At 39.2% G+C, this 19,211-nt stretch overlaps 1 protein-coding gene across 1 annotated transcript in view; it reads left to right on the forward strand.

Moving 5' to 3' along the window:
• Positions 1-19,211, forward strand: part of LOC132821095 (myelin protein zero-like protein 1) — a 49,921-nt gene that overhangs the window by 21,586 nt on the left and 9,124 nt on the right. The window contains exon 5 of the mRNA XM_060833618.1: positions 15,309-15,408. Within this exon, the coding sequence (XP_060689601.1) occupies positions 15,309-15,408 (100 nt within the window). The remainder of the gene's footprint in view (positions 1-15,308; positions 15,409-19,211) is intronic.

Raw genomic sequence — 19,211 nt, forward strand, 5'->3', positions numbered from 1 at the left:
TTGCTATTGAAGTACAGGTAAGCATTTCAACTTAACACCATCTAATTCATATGTCAAAGTGGATGTGTTGTCTTCATTCATACAAGTGTGTGATGTATTGGACAAGAGTCGATTTACACTTGAGGTACATGGACATCACCTTCAGAGAAGAAAGGCACCACTGATTCCAAGAATTTGTGACAGAATTTAACCTGTTTGATTTAAAACTATTACTGTTTGGCCAAACACACAGCAAAACTGGACCTACATTAGGTATAGGTATAGAAATCCTTGTAGCATCATGAAATTGTTTCACAATTTGAAGCATGTTACTAATGAAGGAAGTGTGCATTTTTAATCATGGATGGCATTTAAATTTACAATGCATGGTACCAGTATGTTTCTATGAGATCATCTCAAAATTTTGCATTGCAGCTGTTCACTGCAGCTGTGATTAGCTTTTATGACTAGGTTTCTTTTTAACAGTGAGGGTTTATTTTAGAAAATGGACACTGCTGTTGTAGCTGAATGCAGTGAAAATAAACAAAAGAATATTTTTTAAAAATGGCAAACTTTTGGTGAGGTATTACTATGGTATTCCTTAGCTATTACTTAATAAATGTTGTTTTGTTGCATTCAAGTGTTCCATCTAGGCCAGCACTTCCTAATTTGGGGTTCAGGACCACAAGTTGAGTTACCAAATGGAACTTTTGGAGTTGCCAGCTCTGAGGCCACAGTGAAGCTCTGACCAAAGTATAGAACCCATATCCCTACTGTCACTGCCCTCAAAAGGCCAACACCCCTCTCTTGTATTTCTGAACACACCTCACTTTCACAGGTCTCACTGAAGGGTCATGACAATGTTCAAACCTCACTATGGAGTTGCAGTGGGAAAATGTTCAGATAATCGTGCTGTAAGCCATACAATTGCACAACAAACTGAATATCCCTACAGTCCTTTTTATCTACCATACCTACACAGCAGTTTAAAACAAAAAGGGGCTGTGCACTACCATACTTCCAAAAAACATCTTGACACATTTCCCTATTATCCTAAATGTGTTTTGTAATTCTCATCAATAGAGTCATGGTGGTCTGTAGCACAGAAGAAGGCCCATCCCATCCATTCTGGTCAAATACTATAACCTAACTATTCTAATCCCATTTTCCAGCATTTGGCCATTGTCTTACACACTTGTAAAACCAAAGCATATATCTTGATGCTGCTTAAATGTTCTTAGAGTTTCTGCCTCTACCATCCTTTCAGGTAGTGAGTTCCAAATTCCCACCATACTCTGGGTGAACATCCTCCTCATCCCCTTTAAACCCCCTAATCCTTTGAAGTCTGTGGCTCCTGGTCATTGACCCCTCCACCAAGGAGAATAGTCTCTTCCTGTCTGTACCCCTATAATTTTACACATCTCAATCATGTCCCTCCTCAGTCTCCTCTGGTAATGGTATCATTTGACTAATATATTAATACAGATGCTTAGCCCCTACGGGATGATCGTGTTATGATTTTCTAGTTTTGAACATTTTATTTTTCTCATGCTGTTCCTCCGATTTCTCTCACTCTTCCTCTTTTTCTCTTGCACATTTTCACTTTAAACCATTCTAATTATCTGTCATTCTGACCATTAGATGAAATGGCATTAGAAAAGTGAAGCCTTTTATCTCTTGGAAAAGTGCAGTAGTGATGGAAAAGTGGTTTTAACTGAAGAACTCCCAACATTTTGATTATTAGGTCTTGAGTATTTTGGGAACATTTCAGCAGCATAGTCATTTATGGTTAGCTGTGCTGGAGATCTAAAATCTAGTTTAATTCGTCTGTTGAGCTATTATTTTTAGCAAATGGATTTTCATTTCCTGACCAAGAACCCATGACGTGCACAGTTTGATGGGACCATGAGTAATACTGTGTATGTTTCAAAAGAGATTTTATTCCAAAGCTGTACTGAGTAGTAAAAAAGATGCCACTCGAGTTGGTAAGCAGTGTTCCTTTTGTATCTGACTGGACATGCTGCAATCCAAAAGTTAGCATGCAAATAGTTGGTCCCTTCAATTTTGCCATGTGTGTCAATGTCATGTAAAAAATTGAAACAGTTGTGAATCTACCCCCTAAACAAAATAAAACTGCAAAAATTGATAATCAGAAACAAAAACAGAAATTGCTGGAAAAACTCAGTGGGTCTGGTAGCATCTGTAGAGAGCAAGCAGAGTTAATGTTCAGGTCTAGTGATCCTTCAGAAAACTTCTGAAGAAGGATCACTAGACTTAAAACGTTCACTCTGCTTGCTCTTTACACAGACTTGGGGAAAGAGAGGACTGCAGATGCTGGAGAGTCAGAGTTGAAAAGTGTGGCACTGGAAAAGCACGGCAAGTCAGTCAGACAGCATCCAAGGAGGAGAGTCGACATTTCGGGCATAAGCTCTTCATCAGAAATGTTGGGGGGGGGGGTAGAGAAAGGGAGCTGATAGATAAATAGGATGGTGGGGGTGGGGCTGAGAGCCTTCCCAGCTACTAGCCTCTCTTCACCACCCCCCCCCCCCCACTCCCCACCTTTCAGTCCACCCTCCTATTTATCTCTCGTCCTGATGATGGGCTTATGCCCAAAATGTCGACTCTCCTGCTCCTCGGATGATGCCTAACAGGTTGTGCTTTTCCAGCACCATACTTTTCAACTCTCTCTCCCTCTCTCTCTACAGATGCTGCCAGATCTGCTGAGTTTTTCTAGCAGTTTCTGTTTCTGTACTTCTAGCCCCACTTCTTTGCTCCCTCCTGACCCCCAATACTTATTCCCTCCAAACAATACTATTGAGTTAATCAAATCTGATCTCCCATTACAAATCCATCTTGATTATCATAGTCAGTCCATGCCTTCCAACATTTTTTGTTTAATTTGGTATTATTGTCTGTAGTCCTTTTTCCAGTACTGATGTAAAGCTAACCAGTCAATAGTTGTCTAGCTTGACCTTTCCCACTATTTAAGCAGAGCTGTAATTGTGATACCCATCAATACAGTGGCACTACCGCAGCTTTTATTAAAGTTTGAAAAATCATTGTCTGATCACTTCTACATTCTTACAAGCTTGAAGTCTGACACAGTCTGTTTCCTGTTGATGCATTAATCTTCTCACCCTTTTGTCTGCAGGCTTTTGATTTTGTTTTCCTGTGTTGATTGAGGCAAGATATTGTACTAAAGCAATCTTGTTCCTTCCTTACCATGACAATCTCACTATTTACCATTTTTTTTGGCTGAGGCTATTTATGTACTGACTCAAGAAATTTTGAATACTTTCTGTTAAAATTGAAAATTTGTAATCATCTACATTCACCAACTTATTTTTAGTTTATATTCCCCATTACTATCTTCATACACCTCTCTCTCTTCAGTTGGTAAAATAATAGGATCTAAAATGCAAACACAATTGTAATGTGAATATGCTTTATTCCTTAAGTCAACAAAGATAAACTTTAAATTCATCTATATATTATTAAAAGTGTTAATTTTAATATACAGTTCGCAACAATCATGCTTTCTGTGTCATGATTTATTTTTCATGCCAATATGAGGTGTTCTACCTCTCCAGCAAGGAGACCATTACAAAGACCATTACAGTCAGTGATTACATGGGTGATAGATCTGAAACATACAGCCAAGGGAAACTTACAATTAAATGTACGTACAGCATTAGTAAAATTTGAAAAGCAAAGTACTTAGATGAGAAAAGATCCTATTTAGTAAAAAGACAAATTAGTGGCTTGCAATTTTGCTCTCTGTTAAATATTTTATATGTAATATGCTGAAAAATTAGTGTATCTGTGGCTAAAAAAATTGATGCATGCAAACTTCTAAATTTTGTGGTAACATTGAGGAGATTTGGGTGTAATTTGAAATATGCTACTAATTGTTATGTAATGTATCATAATTCAGAATGTTGTCATGTTTGATTTTTTTCCATGAATTATTTTTGTTCTCCATGCAATTCAGTGGAACCGGAAAGAACTGATCCTGATACCAGTAAGTGGTGGCTAAAATTCAGCAAAATCTAAAAGATCAATATTTAATACTGCAGAGATGTAAACTGTGTGCATGGTTGAGTTATTTCTTATGTTGAGGAACTAGCTATAGAATGGACTGTTAGTATTGTGCAATGAGAAAGCTTAATAATCTTGATCTAAAATGCCCCTGAAAGAAGGCTTTCTAACTGGATTTTCTGCATTGGAACTAACATTAAAATGCATAATACCATTTAAATAGTTAAACCATAACAAATCTGCGTTCTTTCTGAGGCACAAAAACCTCGCATGAAAGGTCGGCGAACCATGCCTAACAAAAGAAATTCAAGATTGTGTTAAATCAAGGGAAAATACTTCTAAGGTTGGTCAAAGTAGTAACCTTGAAAATTGGGAGCATTTTATAATTTGGCAAAGGATGACCAAGACCCTGATGAAGAGAAAATAAATTTTAAGTAAACCAGCATAAACACAAACTTACTATAAAGCATCTATAGGTACGTTTCATAAAAAGGAAAAGATTAGAAAAGAAAAATTGGGAACATTAAAGGCAGACAGAAAAATTTATAACAGCGAATAAGGAAATATGCAATGTAAATTGTTCATACAAAAACCCTCCCGGGAATAATAGATAATCGAAGAACCTTATGAGAATGAGAAGCAAAAGAAATTAGCATTATTTTGAAAAGTAGTAATATTGGAGAAATTAACAGGACTGAAGGTAAATAAATCAATGATCAACATGATCTATACCCCAGAATGTTGAGCGTGGTAACTCTAGAGATAGGGAATGCAATAGTGCTCATCTTCCAAATGCATAGGTTTTAAGACCATAAGACACGAGTGGAAGTAAGGCCATTCAGCCTATCGAGTCCACTCCGCCATTCAATCATGGCTGATGGGCATTTCAACTCCACTTACCCGCATTTTCCCCGTAGCCCTTAATTCCTTGTGACATCAAGAATTTATCAATCTCTGCCTTGAAGACATTTAGCGTCCCGGACTCCACTGCACTCTGCGGCAATGAATTCCACAGGCCCACTACTCTCTGGCTGAAGAAATGTCTCCGCATTGCTGTTCTGAACTTACCCCCTCTAATTCTAAGGCTGTGTCCATGTGTCCTAGTCTCCTCGCCTAACTGAAACAATTTCCTAGCATCCACCCTTTCCAAGCCATGTACTATCTTGTACGTTTCTATTATATCTCCCCTTAATCTTCTAAACTCCAGTGAATACAATCCCAGGATCTTCAGCCATTCCTTATATGTTAGACCAACCATTCCAGGGATCATCCATGTGAATCTCTGCCGGACACGCTCCAGTGCCAGTATGTCCTTCCTGAGATGTGGGGACCAAAACTGGACACAGTACTCCAAATGGGGCCTAACCAGAGCTTTATAAAAGTCTCAGTAGCACAACGGTGCTTTTATATTCCAACCCTCTTGAGATAAATGACAATATTGCATTCGCTTTCTTAATCACGGACTCAACCTGCATGTTTACGTTTAGAGAATCCTCGACTAACACTCCCAGATCCCTTGTACTTTGGCTTTATGAATTATCTCACCGTTTAGAAAGTAGTCCATGCTTGTATTCTTTTTTCCAAAGTGCAAGACCTCACATTTGCTCACATTGAATTCCATCAGCCATTTCCTGGACCACTCTCCCAAACTGTCTAGATCCTTTTGCAGCCTCCCCACTACTAGCCTGTCCACATAACTTCGTATCATCGGCAAACTTCGCTAGAATGCCCCAATCCCTTCATCCAGATCATTAATATATAATGTGAAAGGCTGCAGCCCCAACACTGAACCCTGCGGGCCACCGCTTGTCACCGGCTGCCATTCCGAAAAAGAATCTTTTATCCCAACTCTCTGCCTTCTGTCAGACAGCCAATCCTCAATCCATACCAGTAGCTCACCTCGAACACCATGGGTCCTCACCTTACTCAGCAGCCTCCCATGTAGCACCTTATCAAAGGCCTTTTGGAAGTCTAGATAGACCACATCCACTGGGTTTCCCTGGTCTAACCTACTTGTCACCTATTCAAAGAATTCCAACAGGTTTGTCAGGCATGACCTCCCCTTACTAAATCCATGTTGACTTGTTCTAATTTGACCCTGCTCTTCCAAGAATTTAGAAACCTCATCTTTAATGATGGATTCTAGAATTTTACCAACAACTGAGGTTAGGCTAATTGGCCTATAATTTTCCATCTTTTGTCCTGATCCTTTCTTGAACAAGGGGGTTACAACAGCAATCTTCCAATCATCCAGGACTTTCCCTGACTCCAGTGACTTTTGAAAGATCTCAACCAACGCCTCCGCTATTTCCTCAGCCACCTCCCTCAGAACTCTAGGATGTAGCCCATCGGGGCCAGGAGATTTATCAATTGTTAGACATTTTAGCTTTTCTAGCACTTTGTTTTGTAATGGCAACCATACTCAACTCAGCCCCCTGACTCCCTTTAATTGTTGGGATATTACTCATGTCTTCCACTGTGAAGACTGACGCAAAGTACTTAGTAAATTCTCCAGCTATTTCCTTATCTCCCATCACTAAGCTTCCAGCATCAGTTTGAAGTGGCCCAATGTCTACTTTTGCCTGTCGTTTGTTTCTTATATATTGAAAGAAACATTTACTATCATTTCTAATATTACTGGCTAGTCTACCTTCATATTTGATCCTCTCCTTCCTTATTTCTCTCTTTGCTATCCCCTGTTTGTTTTTGTACCCTTCCCAGTCTTCTGATTTCCCAGTGATCTTGGCCACTTTATAGGATTTCTCTTTTTCTTTAATACATTTCCTGACTTCCTTTGTCAGCCATGGCTGTCTAATCCCTCCCCGAATAATCTTTCTTTTCTTGGGGATGAACCTCTGTACAGTGTCCTCAATTATACCCACAAACTCCTTCCATTTTTGTTCTACTGTCTTCCCCGCTAGGCTCTGCTTCCAGTTTATTTTTGTCAGTTCCTCTCTCCATGCCCTTATAATTACCTTTATTTAACTGTAACACCATTACATCCGGTTTTGCCTTCTTTCATTCAAACTGCAGACTGAACCCCACCATATTATGATCGCTGCTTCCTAAGTGTTCCCTTACTTTAAGATTTTTTTATAAAGTCTGGTTCATTACATAGCACTAGGTCCAGAATAGCCTGCTCCCTTGTGGGCTCCATGACAAGCTGTTCCAAAAAGCCAACTGTAAGCATTCCATGAATTCCCTTTCTTTGGATCCACTAGCAACATTATTTACCCACCTGCATATTGAAGTCTCCCATGATCACCATGACCTTGCTTTTCTGACATGCCTTCTCTATTTCCCGGTACGTGTTGCGCCCCTGGTCCTGACCACTGTTAGGAGTCTGTACATAACTCCCATTATGGTTTTTTTGCCTTTGTGGTTCCTCAATTCCACCCACACAGACTCCACATCATCCCGACGCTATGTCATTCAGTGCCATAGATTTAATTTTGTTCTTAACTAGCAAGGCAACCCCGCCCCTCTGCCCCCCTCCCTGTCTTTTCGATAAGTTGAAAATCCTTGGATGTTTAACTGCCAGTCCTGACCCCCCTGCAACCACGTCTCTGTGATGCCTACCACACCATAATCATTCACGATGATTTGTGACATTAGTTCATCTGCTTTGTTACGAATGTTACGAGCATTCAGGTAGAGTGCCTTAATGCTAATTTTTTTTTATCATTTAGAGATATTGGAAGTCATAGGATGTCCTAAGCTATCCTTCCTTTTTGCTGCATTCCCTGTCTGCCTCAAGTTTAAATCCGCCTGCACACATGCTATCCTGCTGCTTATCTTTCCATTTAACTCCATACTCACTGTCGCTTTCACTCCCCACCCCCACCCCCACTCACTAAAATAGTCCTACTGACCACCCTATTTATCCTCTTCGCTAGAACATTGGTACCTGATCGGTTCAGGTGGAGACCGTCCCAATGGTACAGACCCCCCCCCCGCCGGTTCCAAAACTGATGCCAACGCCCCATGAAGTGGAATCCTTCTTTCCCACACCAATCCCTTAGCTACGTGTTTACTTCCCTAATTTTCTTATCCCTATGCCAATTGGCACGTGGCTCGATTAACCGCTGTAGATTGGAAGGTCGCAAGTGTAACCCCATCTTTTATGAAAGGAGGAAGAGAGAAATCTAGAAACTATGTATTGACACATTAACTTGATATTAGTATTTGGGAAAATGTTAGTAGTGATTATAGAGGATGTGTTACTTGGGCACTTAGTGGTAAGATTGGACAGAACATGAATCTATGAAAGGAAACAATGTTTGACAAACCTACTCAAGATTTTTTGAGGATTAGCAAATTAGATGAGGGAATGTAATTTATTTAGTAATCTATAGCAGTATTGGAGCACATGGGAGTAGCAGATTGGCGTAGATTGCAAATTGGTTGATATACAGAAGACAGCTGGAATAAATAGGTCATTGTCAGGTTAGCAGGCTGTTAACCAGGAGGCCACTACAAGGATCAGTGCCTGCACCCCCAGCTGGTTGTAATCTGTATCAGTGGATGTGAGGACCTACTGTAATATTTCCAGAATTACTGATGACACAAGACTGTGTAAATTATTAGGATGATGAAAAGAAGCTTCAAGGGCATTTGGATAAGGTGAGTAAGTAGACAATATCACAGTAGATGGAATATAGTTTTGGAAAAATGTGAAATTGTCTACTTTGGTAAGAAAAATACAAATAAGGACTCTTGCTTAAATGGTGAGAGACTGGAAAATGTTGATGTGCAAAGGGAGCTAGGTGTCCTTGATTATATATTGCTGAACGCTACTGTGCACATGCAGCAGGCAATTAAAAAGGCAGAGAGTATGTTGCCTTTATTGTAATAGGATTTGAGAACAGGAGTAAAGAAATCTTGCTGCAATTGTATAGAGCCTTCGTGAGATCACACCTGGAGTATTGTCTATAGTTTTGCTTGCCAGTGAAGGAGTGCAACAAGTTAAAACTGATGTAAAGCAGGAATCACGGATGTAAGTGGAAAAGGACTGCATAAGAGGAGAAAAAAATAGAGTCAAAGTAGGAAAAAATTAGTTCCGTGTCAGGAACTGGCAGGGCAGCACAGTGACTCAATGGTTAGCACTGTTGCCTCACAGCGCTAGGGACCTGGGTTTGAGTCCAGCCTCTGGTGACTGTCAGTGTGGAGTTTGCCCATTCTCCCCGGGTGCTCTGGTTTCCTCCCACAATCACAAAGATGTGTAGGTTAGGTAAATTGGCCATGCTAAATTGCCCATAATGTTCAGGGGTGTGTAGGTTTGGTGCATTTGTCAGGGGTAAAAATGTACATTAGTAGGGTAGGGGAATGGGTCTGGCTGGTTTACTCTTTGGAGGGTTTAAAGGGTCTGTTTCCACACTGTAGGGATTCTAAGTGTTTACCAGACTGATCCCTCGGATTGCAGGATTGACTATAATTAGAGATTAAAGAGATTGATATACATTCTCTCAAGTTTAGATGTGAAAGGGGATCTCATTCACTGCATAATTCTTGCAGGCTTTGATATTATAAATGTAGGAAGTTGTTCCCCCTGGCTGGGGTATCTAAGATCAGGATACAGTCTCATTGCAAGAAATAGGCCATTTGGCAACGAGAAAGAATTTCTTTATTTGGATGTTTCATCTTCAGAACACTCTACCCAAGGGAGCTGTGGGGGCTGAAACCAAAGATCTATAAATGTCTAAATATTAAGATATCAAATTTTATAGGAACAGTGGTAGAAGATTCAATAATCTTAATGAATGAAAGAGCAGACTCAAGCTAAGTGACTTGCTCCTGCTTTATTTCCTCTGATTCTACATGTGAAAAATGTGTGGTTGAAAATATGATACTCACACTAAAACTAGAGGCCTGTGTTTAGATTGCATTTTGTGTGAATTGCTCTGACATCCAATAAAAATTACAAATTTGAATGAAGAGAAGTTGCCTGATCTGAGTCCTGCTTGACTAAAACTTGGTTAACATTGAGTGCTTCTGTGGAAGTAACACCTCTATCTTGGCAACTTGATTTGCAAAGGTGAATTGGTATCACAGTTTTGATTCCGAAGACCATTTAGCCCACTGTGTCTGCACAGTCTCCCTCCTGAGCATTTTAACCTGTTGCCAAAATCCTGCCTTTCCCACATAACCCTGCATGTTGTTTTAAAATACATAATCATCGAAACGTGGACTATTCACTTTATGAAAAAGTTTTATCTCACCTTACATTTGCTTCTTTTGTAAAACACTTTATAACAATGCCCTCTGGTTCTCAATCATTTTATGAGTGGGAACAGTTTCTATTATCTACTTTGTCCAGATCCCTCATGATTTGGAAAACTTTTATCAGGTCTTCTCATAGTTTTCGCCTCTCCATGGAACCCCACGACAACACTTACTATTTTTGCAATCTATCCTCATAAACTGAGGTTTCTAATCCTTGGAACCATTCTTGTAAACTCTTATGCACTTTCTCCATTGCATTCACATCCACCTTAATTAATTGTGACCAGAAGTGTACTCAGTACTGCAGCTAAGGCCTAATCTTGGCTTAAATAGGTTGAGTTTACTTTCTCTGCTTGTGCATTCCATGTCCCTATCAATGAAGTTTAGACTACTGTGTGTTTTGTTACATTTCCTCTATCTGCCACCTTTAATAACTTATACACCTATACATCCAAATCACTCTGCCTCTGCAGTCCCTTTAGAGTAGTAACCCTTGTTTTATACTGTCTTTAGGTTGCTTTTTGTACTGAAGCATATTAATCATACCTTTCTGCATTGAGTTTCATTGCCACCTATTTGCAAACACCTTCAATTCTTATTGTCCACAAATTTCTCCTGTACTCCAAGATCTGAGTCTTTCATATAAATGGAGAAAAGCAAGGGTCCCAATACCAACCCCTGGAGATCTCCACTACAAGCCTCCTTTCATCCTGAAAAATGCTTTTTAACCATTACTCTTTGTTTCCTATCACTTGAACAATTTTGTATCCATGTTGTTTCTGTTCATTGTATTCCATGACCTATCACTTTCCTGACAGGTTTGGTGTATTGATTTGAATTAATTAACCTTTGCAAGTTCATGTACACGACCGCAATTGCCTTGCCCTTATCAACCCTCTCTATTACCTCTTCAAAATTCTCCAGCAAGTTAGTCAAAAGTTTGCCTTAAAGATTCCATGTGGACTCTTCTGAATTAATCCCCATTTTTCTAAGTAACTGTTAATTCTATTCTGAATGATTGATTGTTTATAGGAGTTTCCCCACCACAAAGTCAAACTGACTGGTCTTTAATTGCTGGGCCAATTTTTATAAGTGCTTTTGAACAACGGCTGGGGGTTTGCAATTCTCTGGCATCACTCCTGAGTCATTAATGTTACTAAAACAAAGTAAAGTTGAACAGAACAGGATTTCAACAGGAATTCAAATTTGTGATTCATGTCAACTTAGTTTGGTGAAACAGCTTTGTATTGAAAAAAATAATTTTGCAATCAGGTCATGAAGTTGAACAATAGAAAATTGATGTTCAACATTCTAGGAATAAGCATTCATTATTTTCTTGTTAGTTGGTTCGAAATAAAATTTACAAATTCATTTAACATATAGCTAAAGAAACCTTTACATGACGATAAACATTATTAGAAAATCTAGAGTGAGGAAATACTTTTGCATTTGATGTTGAAATACTTTATAAACATTCTTTTTAAACTTTTTTGTTTTGAACTCCTTTCATCTTGTTTTGAAGTGTAAATATTCCTTGAGAAGAAATATGTAAGGAGAAATCTATTTTCCTGATGTGGCATTATGTGAATGGTGTTCACCATCTGCTAACATATCAAATTATTTTACAGTCCTGAAGGTCAGCATTTGTTGACCAACTTTAATTGATCTTCAGAAGGTGGCGACAGTGAGACTTTTTCATGAACTAGTGCAACTTAAACAGTATAGGTACACCTGCAGTAATAGTTTGATAGAACTACGTGGTTTGCTAGCTCATTTCAAGAAGCAGTGACAAGCCAATCATATTGCGATGGGCTTGGAGTCGGATATAGGTCAGTCCAAATAAGCACAGCTTATTTCCTTCGCTATAGGACATTAGTTGCACCAGATAGATATTTACAACAATCTGATGGTTTCATGCCCATTGATGAAATGAGCTTTCTTTTATTCCAGATGTATTAACCAATTGAATTTAAATTCCACCAGCTGCTATGGTGGGAATGGAACTCTTCTGTGGAGCATTATCCATGCTTCTTGGATTGTTAGTTCAGTAACATCCCTACAAGAATGTTGTTAAATTGGTTGGAATTGAATTTTAAGCCTCTTAAAGTACAGCTTAAATTTGACTTTCAAATGGTCTGGGACTTGCTTTTCAAAATGTAAGTTAATTTTCAGTCATTATCATTTGTATGCTGAGCTGTGCCTTAGTCTACTACTCTCTCTTTCTGATTCAGGGCCTTTATTCAATATGAAGAATAATGGTCAGGCATCTGATGCCCTCCATTAATAGAAGGTATTTTGTGGTCAGATGTGAAGGCAATGGTGATTTTGGTTTTTGCTCTGTTGGAGAGAAAAATTATGTTACACAAATCATTTTTCTGCAAATTTTCATTAACAAGTTTGTTTGTGGCACATTGTGGGTGTTGCAATTGATCAAAAACTGAACTAGTCTGACCATATAAGTACTGTGCCTTAAAAGCAAGTCAGAGGCTGGGAATTCTGTGTAATCCATCTCCCAACACTTAAAGCCCACCCACCATCGAGAAGGCACAAGTCAGGATTGCAGTGGAATATTACAAACTTGCTGGAAGAAGTTCCACTCTAACCATGTTCAAGAAGCTCAACACCTGCTCCATCACCTTTAACTCCCTCCAGCATAGGTCCTCTGTGGCTACAATGCGTAACTTCTATAAAATGTATTGCAGCAACATACTAAAGCAACTTTAAAGACCACTTCCTGTCATTTCTTGGGTGAAAGATTCAGTTGAAGTCACAGATCTATTAAAAGCTTTAATGGAGATCACTCCTTATTATTCTTACATGTACTTTGTGTCCCCAGTGTACATTTTTCCTTTTTCCAGTATTATAGTGTCTAATACTCAAGCCATCACCCTGACACTTCCAACCTTTAACTTCTAACACCAAGAAGAACAAGGGCAGCATGTGCATGGGAATATCACCTATAAGCACAAGTCCTTACCTTGAAATATTTTGCTGCTTATTCACCAGTGCTAGGTCAAAATCCTAGAATTTCTTTCTGACAGCAGTGTAATGTGAACATATAACTCGGGAAAGCAACATCACTTCCTTCACGAAGGCACTGGGGGAAATGGGCAATAAATGCTTGCCTTGGTTAGAGATGCCAAAACCTCGAATAAATTTGATAAAATAATGGCTAGCATAAACTGAGAGGTTGACAAGTACCAATCTTCTATCCTCGACATCTAACTGCCAGCTTCTGTCATTAGAAGTATATGTCCCATTATGAATAAATGCTGGGTATTTTTAACAATTCGCACAGGACATACTTCTTCTAATTACCTCTATTGCTTTCCTGAGGCATTCTCAATCTTCAACTGAAATGGTTTCATTGATGTTATCTGCTGGCTTCTGGAGGTACTTGCTCAGGCGTTTTTTTTCACTCGGCCTTCCAATCATAACGTTTCCATGGGAAGCAATGACAGGACTGCAACGGAACACAGAAATTAGGAACAGGCCATTCAGCCCCTCGAGCCTGATTTGCCATTGAATAAGATTGCAATGTCAACTCCAGCTCCTTGTCTGGTCCTACCCCTCCTCAAATATCTATTTATCTCTACCTTAAATACGTTCAATTACTCAACCTCCACTGCTGTCTGCAGAAGAGAATTCCACAGACCAGTGACCTGCCCAGAAAAAAAAATTCTCATCCCGTTAAATGAGTTGCCCCCACCCCCCCACCTCCCCTTATTTTTAAATTGTGTCCCCTATCATCTTGTCTCTTCCACAAGGGCAATTATGCTTTGACTCTGTAAAGTCTTCTTGGGATCTTTTATGTTTTAACAAGGTCATCTCTTATTTTTCAAAAGGCTATTGAGTAGTGACTGACTTATTCAATCTTCCTTCATAAGTTAAACCTTTCATCCCAGAATGAGTCAAGTGTATTTTCTCTGAATTGCAATTGAAAACAATGCTGTATTTCTTTCATATGAACCAAAACTGTACATACTGTAATAGTCCAATCCTGCAAACTAAGCCAGAAATTGCATATTTCAAGTTAATAATTGACTTCCAATTGAGAGATGCATCACAAAACAATAATCTGTACTTTTCATTATTTATTTCTTCAGAGCTTCAGGTTAGTTCAATATAAACGTCTTTATTCATTGGATGTTGCTTAGTAGAAAGAAGCTATTGTATTGGCTCAGTCTTATTATACTGGAATGATTCTGAACAATCTGGTCTGTAACCAAAAATAATGCAACTAACCTTTTACCTCTATCACTATTTGGTCCTGCTCTTTCCTAGAACTATTACAGTTTGACACTGACCATTTATAAAATGTGATTTTAGACCTCTGCCAGTTTTTTTTAAACTTGCTATTGACACTGAAGTCATTTGATGTTTGGGGGTTTTTTTTGCCTGTGTTTTGGAAATTTTATCTGATCATTGTCCTTATTTGTGAAAGTTGGAAACCATGGATAATGTCTGCAGTTGTTAGAGCTCTCCCTTTTATCTACTTGATGTTTTCCCTTGATGGCTTGATTCATAAACAGAACTTTCTGTGAGACTTTTGCCTGACGTTGAGGTGTAAAGGACTTATTTTTAAATGTGTGTGGTTTATTTCCCAAGTTGTCTGGTATGGAGTTCTAGTTACCTTTGATTTAATGTGTTATTTGTGGTTGTCTGTGCCAAGAAATTGGTACTGTATTGAAACAAACCTTATGCACACTTCTGTTAATGTGTATTTATAAATCTGTTGCATGTATGTTTGTTTTTTAAGTTTTGTACTCAAGGTATTGGAAACCCATTTTGAATAAGAATTTAGACAATATACTATTTCAATTCTCAGCATGCACTGCACAAAAACAAAATCAGTTATTTGACTTTTTTTTAAAGTAAAATTTTGCATTACATTAAGTGGCTGAAATGGGTTCTCAATGCTTGATTTGAAGCTTTGTATTTTGTGCATGTGTCAACGTATGTGCCAGTTTGCTTTTACCTTATTAGCATTTGTAATTGCTTCCTCCCTGTCCCAAACATGCATGTTGGTGCTTCCTTTATGCTTCAATGTGCATTGAAATAAATGGCAGTTCTGTAGAAAATGTCTTCCCAACTGAACAACCCCTGAGGAATTCAGCAGTATCAGGTGTGAAGGACTCAATGAATCATAGGTCTGTTGGCCCATTCCAGGTATGATTTGTTCTTTTGTTTTCTTTCTCAATCAAGTAAAATTTTATATATTGTTTTGTTTATTGTCAAATCCTTCATTTGAGCCTCTTCATTAAACTTTTTTTCAATAAGCACCTCAAATACATAGTTTATTTAGCTTTAAGTTTTCAATTGACATATTGTCCTTTATGTTTTGTACAAGATGTATTGAAAGGTGTAAACCTTCCGTAGAATCTAAAAATTAAACTAAAATCTAAAACTAAAATTGCAGGTGATCTGACCTGCAAACTAACTTGTTTTCTGACTTCATTTTTGTTGTTTATTTTTATTTTTTTCCAGACGAGATAGACTTGTTTTCCTTTGCTGAGATAGTTTGCTTAAGTCCTGTAAACACTCGGACGATTGGGCATTGGCTGTGGAGAGAGGAAGATATAATGCAGATTGGTAATTTTTGTCCATGTGGTCCATGGTTCTGGTGAAAGTTCATTCACCTGAAATTTTAATGCTACCTTTTTCCTCCCCTACTGCCTAATCAGCTGAGTACTTTCAGCATTTTGTTTCTTCAGTCACATTTTGCTTTTGCTTTTTGTAAGTGTGCATTTTCATCATAAAATCAGAGTGAAAGGTTGTTAAACAGTCTTATTGGGAAAGTGTCAATCTAAAACCCCAGACAGAAAACAAACTGAAAAAGAGGGAAATATAGATTTGGATTAAGAAGGATTAATAATTTTTTCAAAGAAAAACTGAACGTCACTGCACAAAATTGTAAAGGTCAATTTTCAGTGCTAGAAGATGTTCGATAAGAATTAAGTTTTACCAAATTGGAAAGATATTTGAACTGAAATGGGCAAGCCCCAACTTTTTGTGGAAAATTTGGTCTAGATACAAGAACTATGCGTTTCAGTATACTGGATTTGAATGGGATAGCCAGAGTGCAAACGCAGCTTTCTCACAACCTAGGATAGTGCAGTACATCTTGGCCAGCAGATCCTGGATTTAAATATTTGCACACACTATTTCATTCGCTTGAGGCTGGTGTCTGATTTGTATATAACTAATGTTGAATGTTATTATCTTCATTGTTAGTTGAGGCCAAAAAGCTCCTCTGCTCGTACAGCTTTCAGATACCCAGGAGAGGGCACTACAGTGATTCTAACTCCCATTTCCAGCACCTTTGTATAAAAGCTCATAGCAATTTAATAGGCAAGGGCAAGTCTGATCTTCATTTACTGGCTTTAGGAAATACTGGCCGAGTCATTTTTTTTAAATGTTATGATATAAATTACACAATAAAATAAATGGGTCAAGAAACTAGGATTTTTCCGCCAAATTGTGCATTACTGCATCCTCTCCTTCATTGGTCAACCAAAAGGTTAGACAGTCTAGCAAACTGCTTACTTGGGTACTGCCACTTGTCAGTTCTGTCTCTGTGCTATAGCACATTCTCACACATCATTTAATTTTTTGTGTTCTTTTCAGGGTGAATTTGATTACCACTTTTAAACACAAGCCCCAACTCTCATTCTTCCCTTTTATCATTTGTGCCCTAGCAGAATCCAGGGGTGTTGCATTAATACTTCCTTGTAACATGAACCAAATATCAACATGTATGTACACCCATTTCTTTAGGCTCATTGAAGGTAGACTTGATTTCAGTGGTTTAACCAGTATTAGGCCACTGTTGGAATATTGTGTGTAATTCTGGTCTCCTTCCTATTGGAAAGATGTTGTGAAACTTGAAAGTGTTCAGAAAAAATTTACAGGGGTTGGAGGATTTGAGCTATAGGGAGAAGTTGAATAAGCTAGGGCTGTTTTCACTGGAACATCAGAGGCTGAGGGTGACGTTATAGAGATTTATAAAATCATGAGGGGCATGTAAAGGATAAAGACAAAATTGTTCCCTGGGGTGGGGGGAGTCCAGAACTAGAGGGCAGAGGTTTAGGGTGAGAGGGGAAATGTATAAAAGAGACCTAAGGGGCAACCTTTTCATGCAGAGGGTGGTAGGTCTGTGGAATGAGCTGCCAGAGGAAGTGATGGAGACTAGTACAATTGCAGATTTTAAAAGGATTCAGGATGGGTAGATGAATAGGAAGGGTTTAGAGGGATATGGGCAGGGTGCTGGCAGGTGGGACTAGATTGGATTGGGATATCTGGTCAGCATGGACGAGTTGGACTGAAGGGTCTGTTTCCATGCTGTACATCTCCATGACTCAATTTGTACATTTGAGTGTAGAATAAGCACCTTGGTGAGGCTTATTTCTTTCCAACAAAACAACTTATTGTAACGTAAAAGTAGTGGACACTTGAGTTTCTCCTTTTTTGCAAGTCATCTTTGTGGTCAATTTGTTCAATTTTTCACATCTTAACTTTTCATCCTTCCTATTCAGAAGCCTATTGGCCTAAGCTGCCCCCTCTATTGTAAAAGCTTTAGATTTCTGGTACTGTTTTATTCCTGACTATTTACAGGCGAACAAATCAAAAAATTATCATGATTGTGGGTATGTTCGCTGAACTGGGAAGTTGGTTTGTTGATTAGATTAGACTTAGTGTGGAAACAGGCCCTTCGGCCCAACAAGTCCACACCGACCCGCCGAAGCGCAACCCACCCATACCCCTACATTTACCCCCTACCCAACACTACGGGCAATTTAGCTTGGCCAATTCACCTAACCCGCACATCTTTGTGACTGTGGGAGGAAACCGGAGCACCCGGAGGAAACCCACGCAGACACGGGGAGAACGTGCAAACTCCACACAGTCAGTCACCTGAGTCGGGAATTGAACCCGGGTCTACAGGTGCTGTGAGGTAGCAGTGCTAACCACTGTGCCACCATGCCGCCCACTAATGTTTAATGTTGATGTTTAATCTCTTGTCTAGCTGACACTTTTGGTACTTTGGAGCCTCCTGGGAAGTGCTGCTGTACTGTGTCTTCTGGAATTTATTTGGTTCCATTTCTGCTGCTTCCATTTGTCGGTTCCAATTATTCATTGTAGTGGCCGGCATATTGGGTCCTGGATTCCTGGATGTGATGGTACAAAGCACACAGAACTGTGAATGCACCACAAAAGTGTACAGGAAAGTCACACACCCCAGCCAGGTCCTAAATTACAACAGCAACCACCCAAACACACAAGAGAAACTGCATTCAGACCCTGTTCAGAAGGGCTACAATGCAACACTCTCAACCTATGAAGGGAAGAAGAAAACATCTCTACAAACTATTCACCAAGAACGCATATCTCCGCAACTTCATTCGCAGACGCTTAACAGACAAACAACGCAACAAGGACATGCCATGACCTAACTTACTAGCCATGCTGCCTTACATAAAAGACATCTCGGAACTAACAGCCCAGATGTCTCAGACCACAGGGATTCATGACCGACAGTTACGGTCACAACTCACCAGGACAAAAGACCCCATACCTATCATATGTAAGACTAATGTAATTTACAGGATTCCATGCAAAGACTGTATGCAACACTGTATAAGGCAAACAGGCAGTCAACTAACAATCCACATCCACGAATACCAACTAGCCATTAAACACCATGACCAACTATCCCTAGTAGCCATACACACAGATAACAAGGACCACAAATTCGACTGGGCCAACACAACAATCATAGGATGAGCTCAACAGAGGACAGCCAGAGAATTTCTAGACGCATGGCACTCAGCCATGGACTCCATCCACAAGCACACAGACCTGGACCCAATATACCGGCCACTACAACAAACAACTGGAACCAGCAACTGAAGCAACAGAAACAGAACCAAATAAACTCCAGATGTACAGCAGCACTTCACAGGAGGCTCCAA

Source organism: Hemiscyllium ocellatum, chromosome 12 (genome assembly GCF_020745735.1).
Source record: "Hemiscyllium ocellatum isolate sHemOce1 chromosome 12, sHemOce1.pat.X.cur, whole genome shotgun sequence".
NCBI lineage: Eukaryota > Metazoa > Chordata > Chondrichthyes > Orectolobiformes > Hemiscylliidae > Hemiscyllium > Hemiscyllium ocellatum.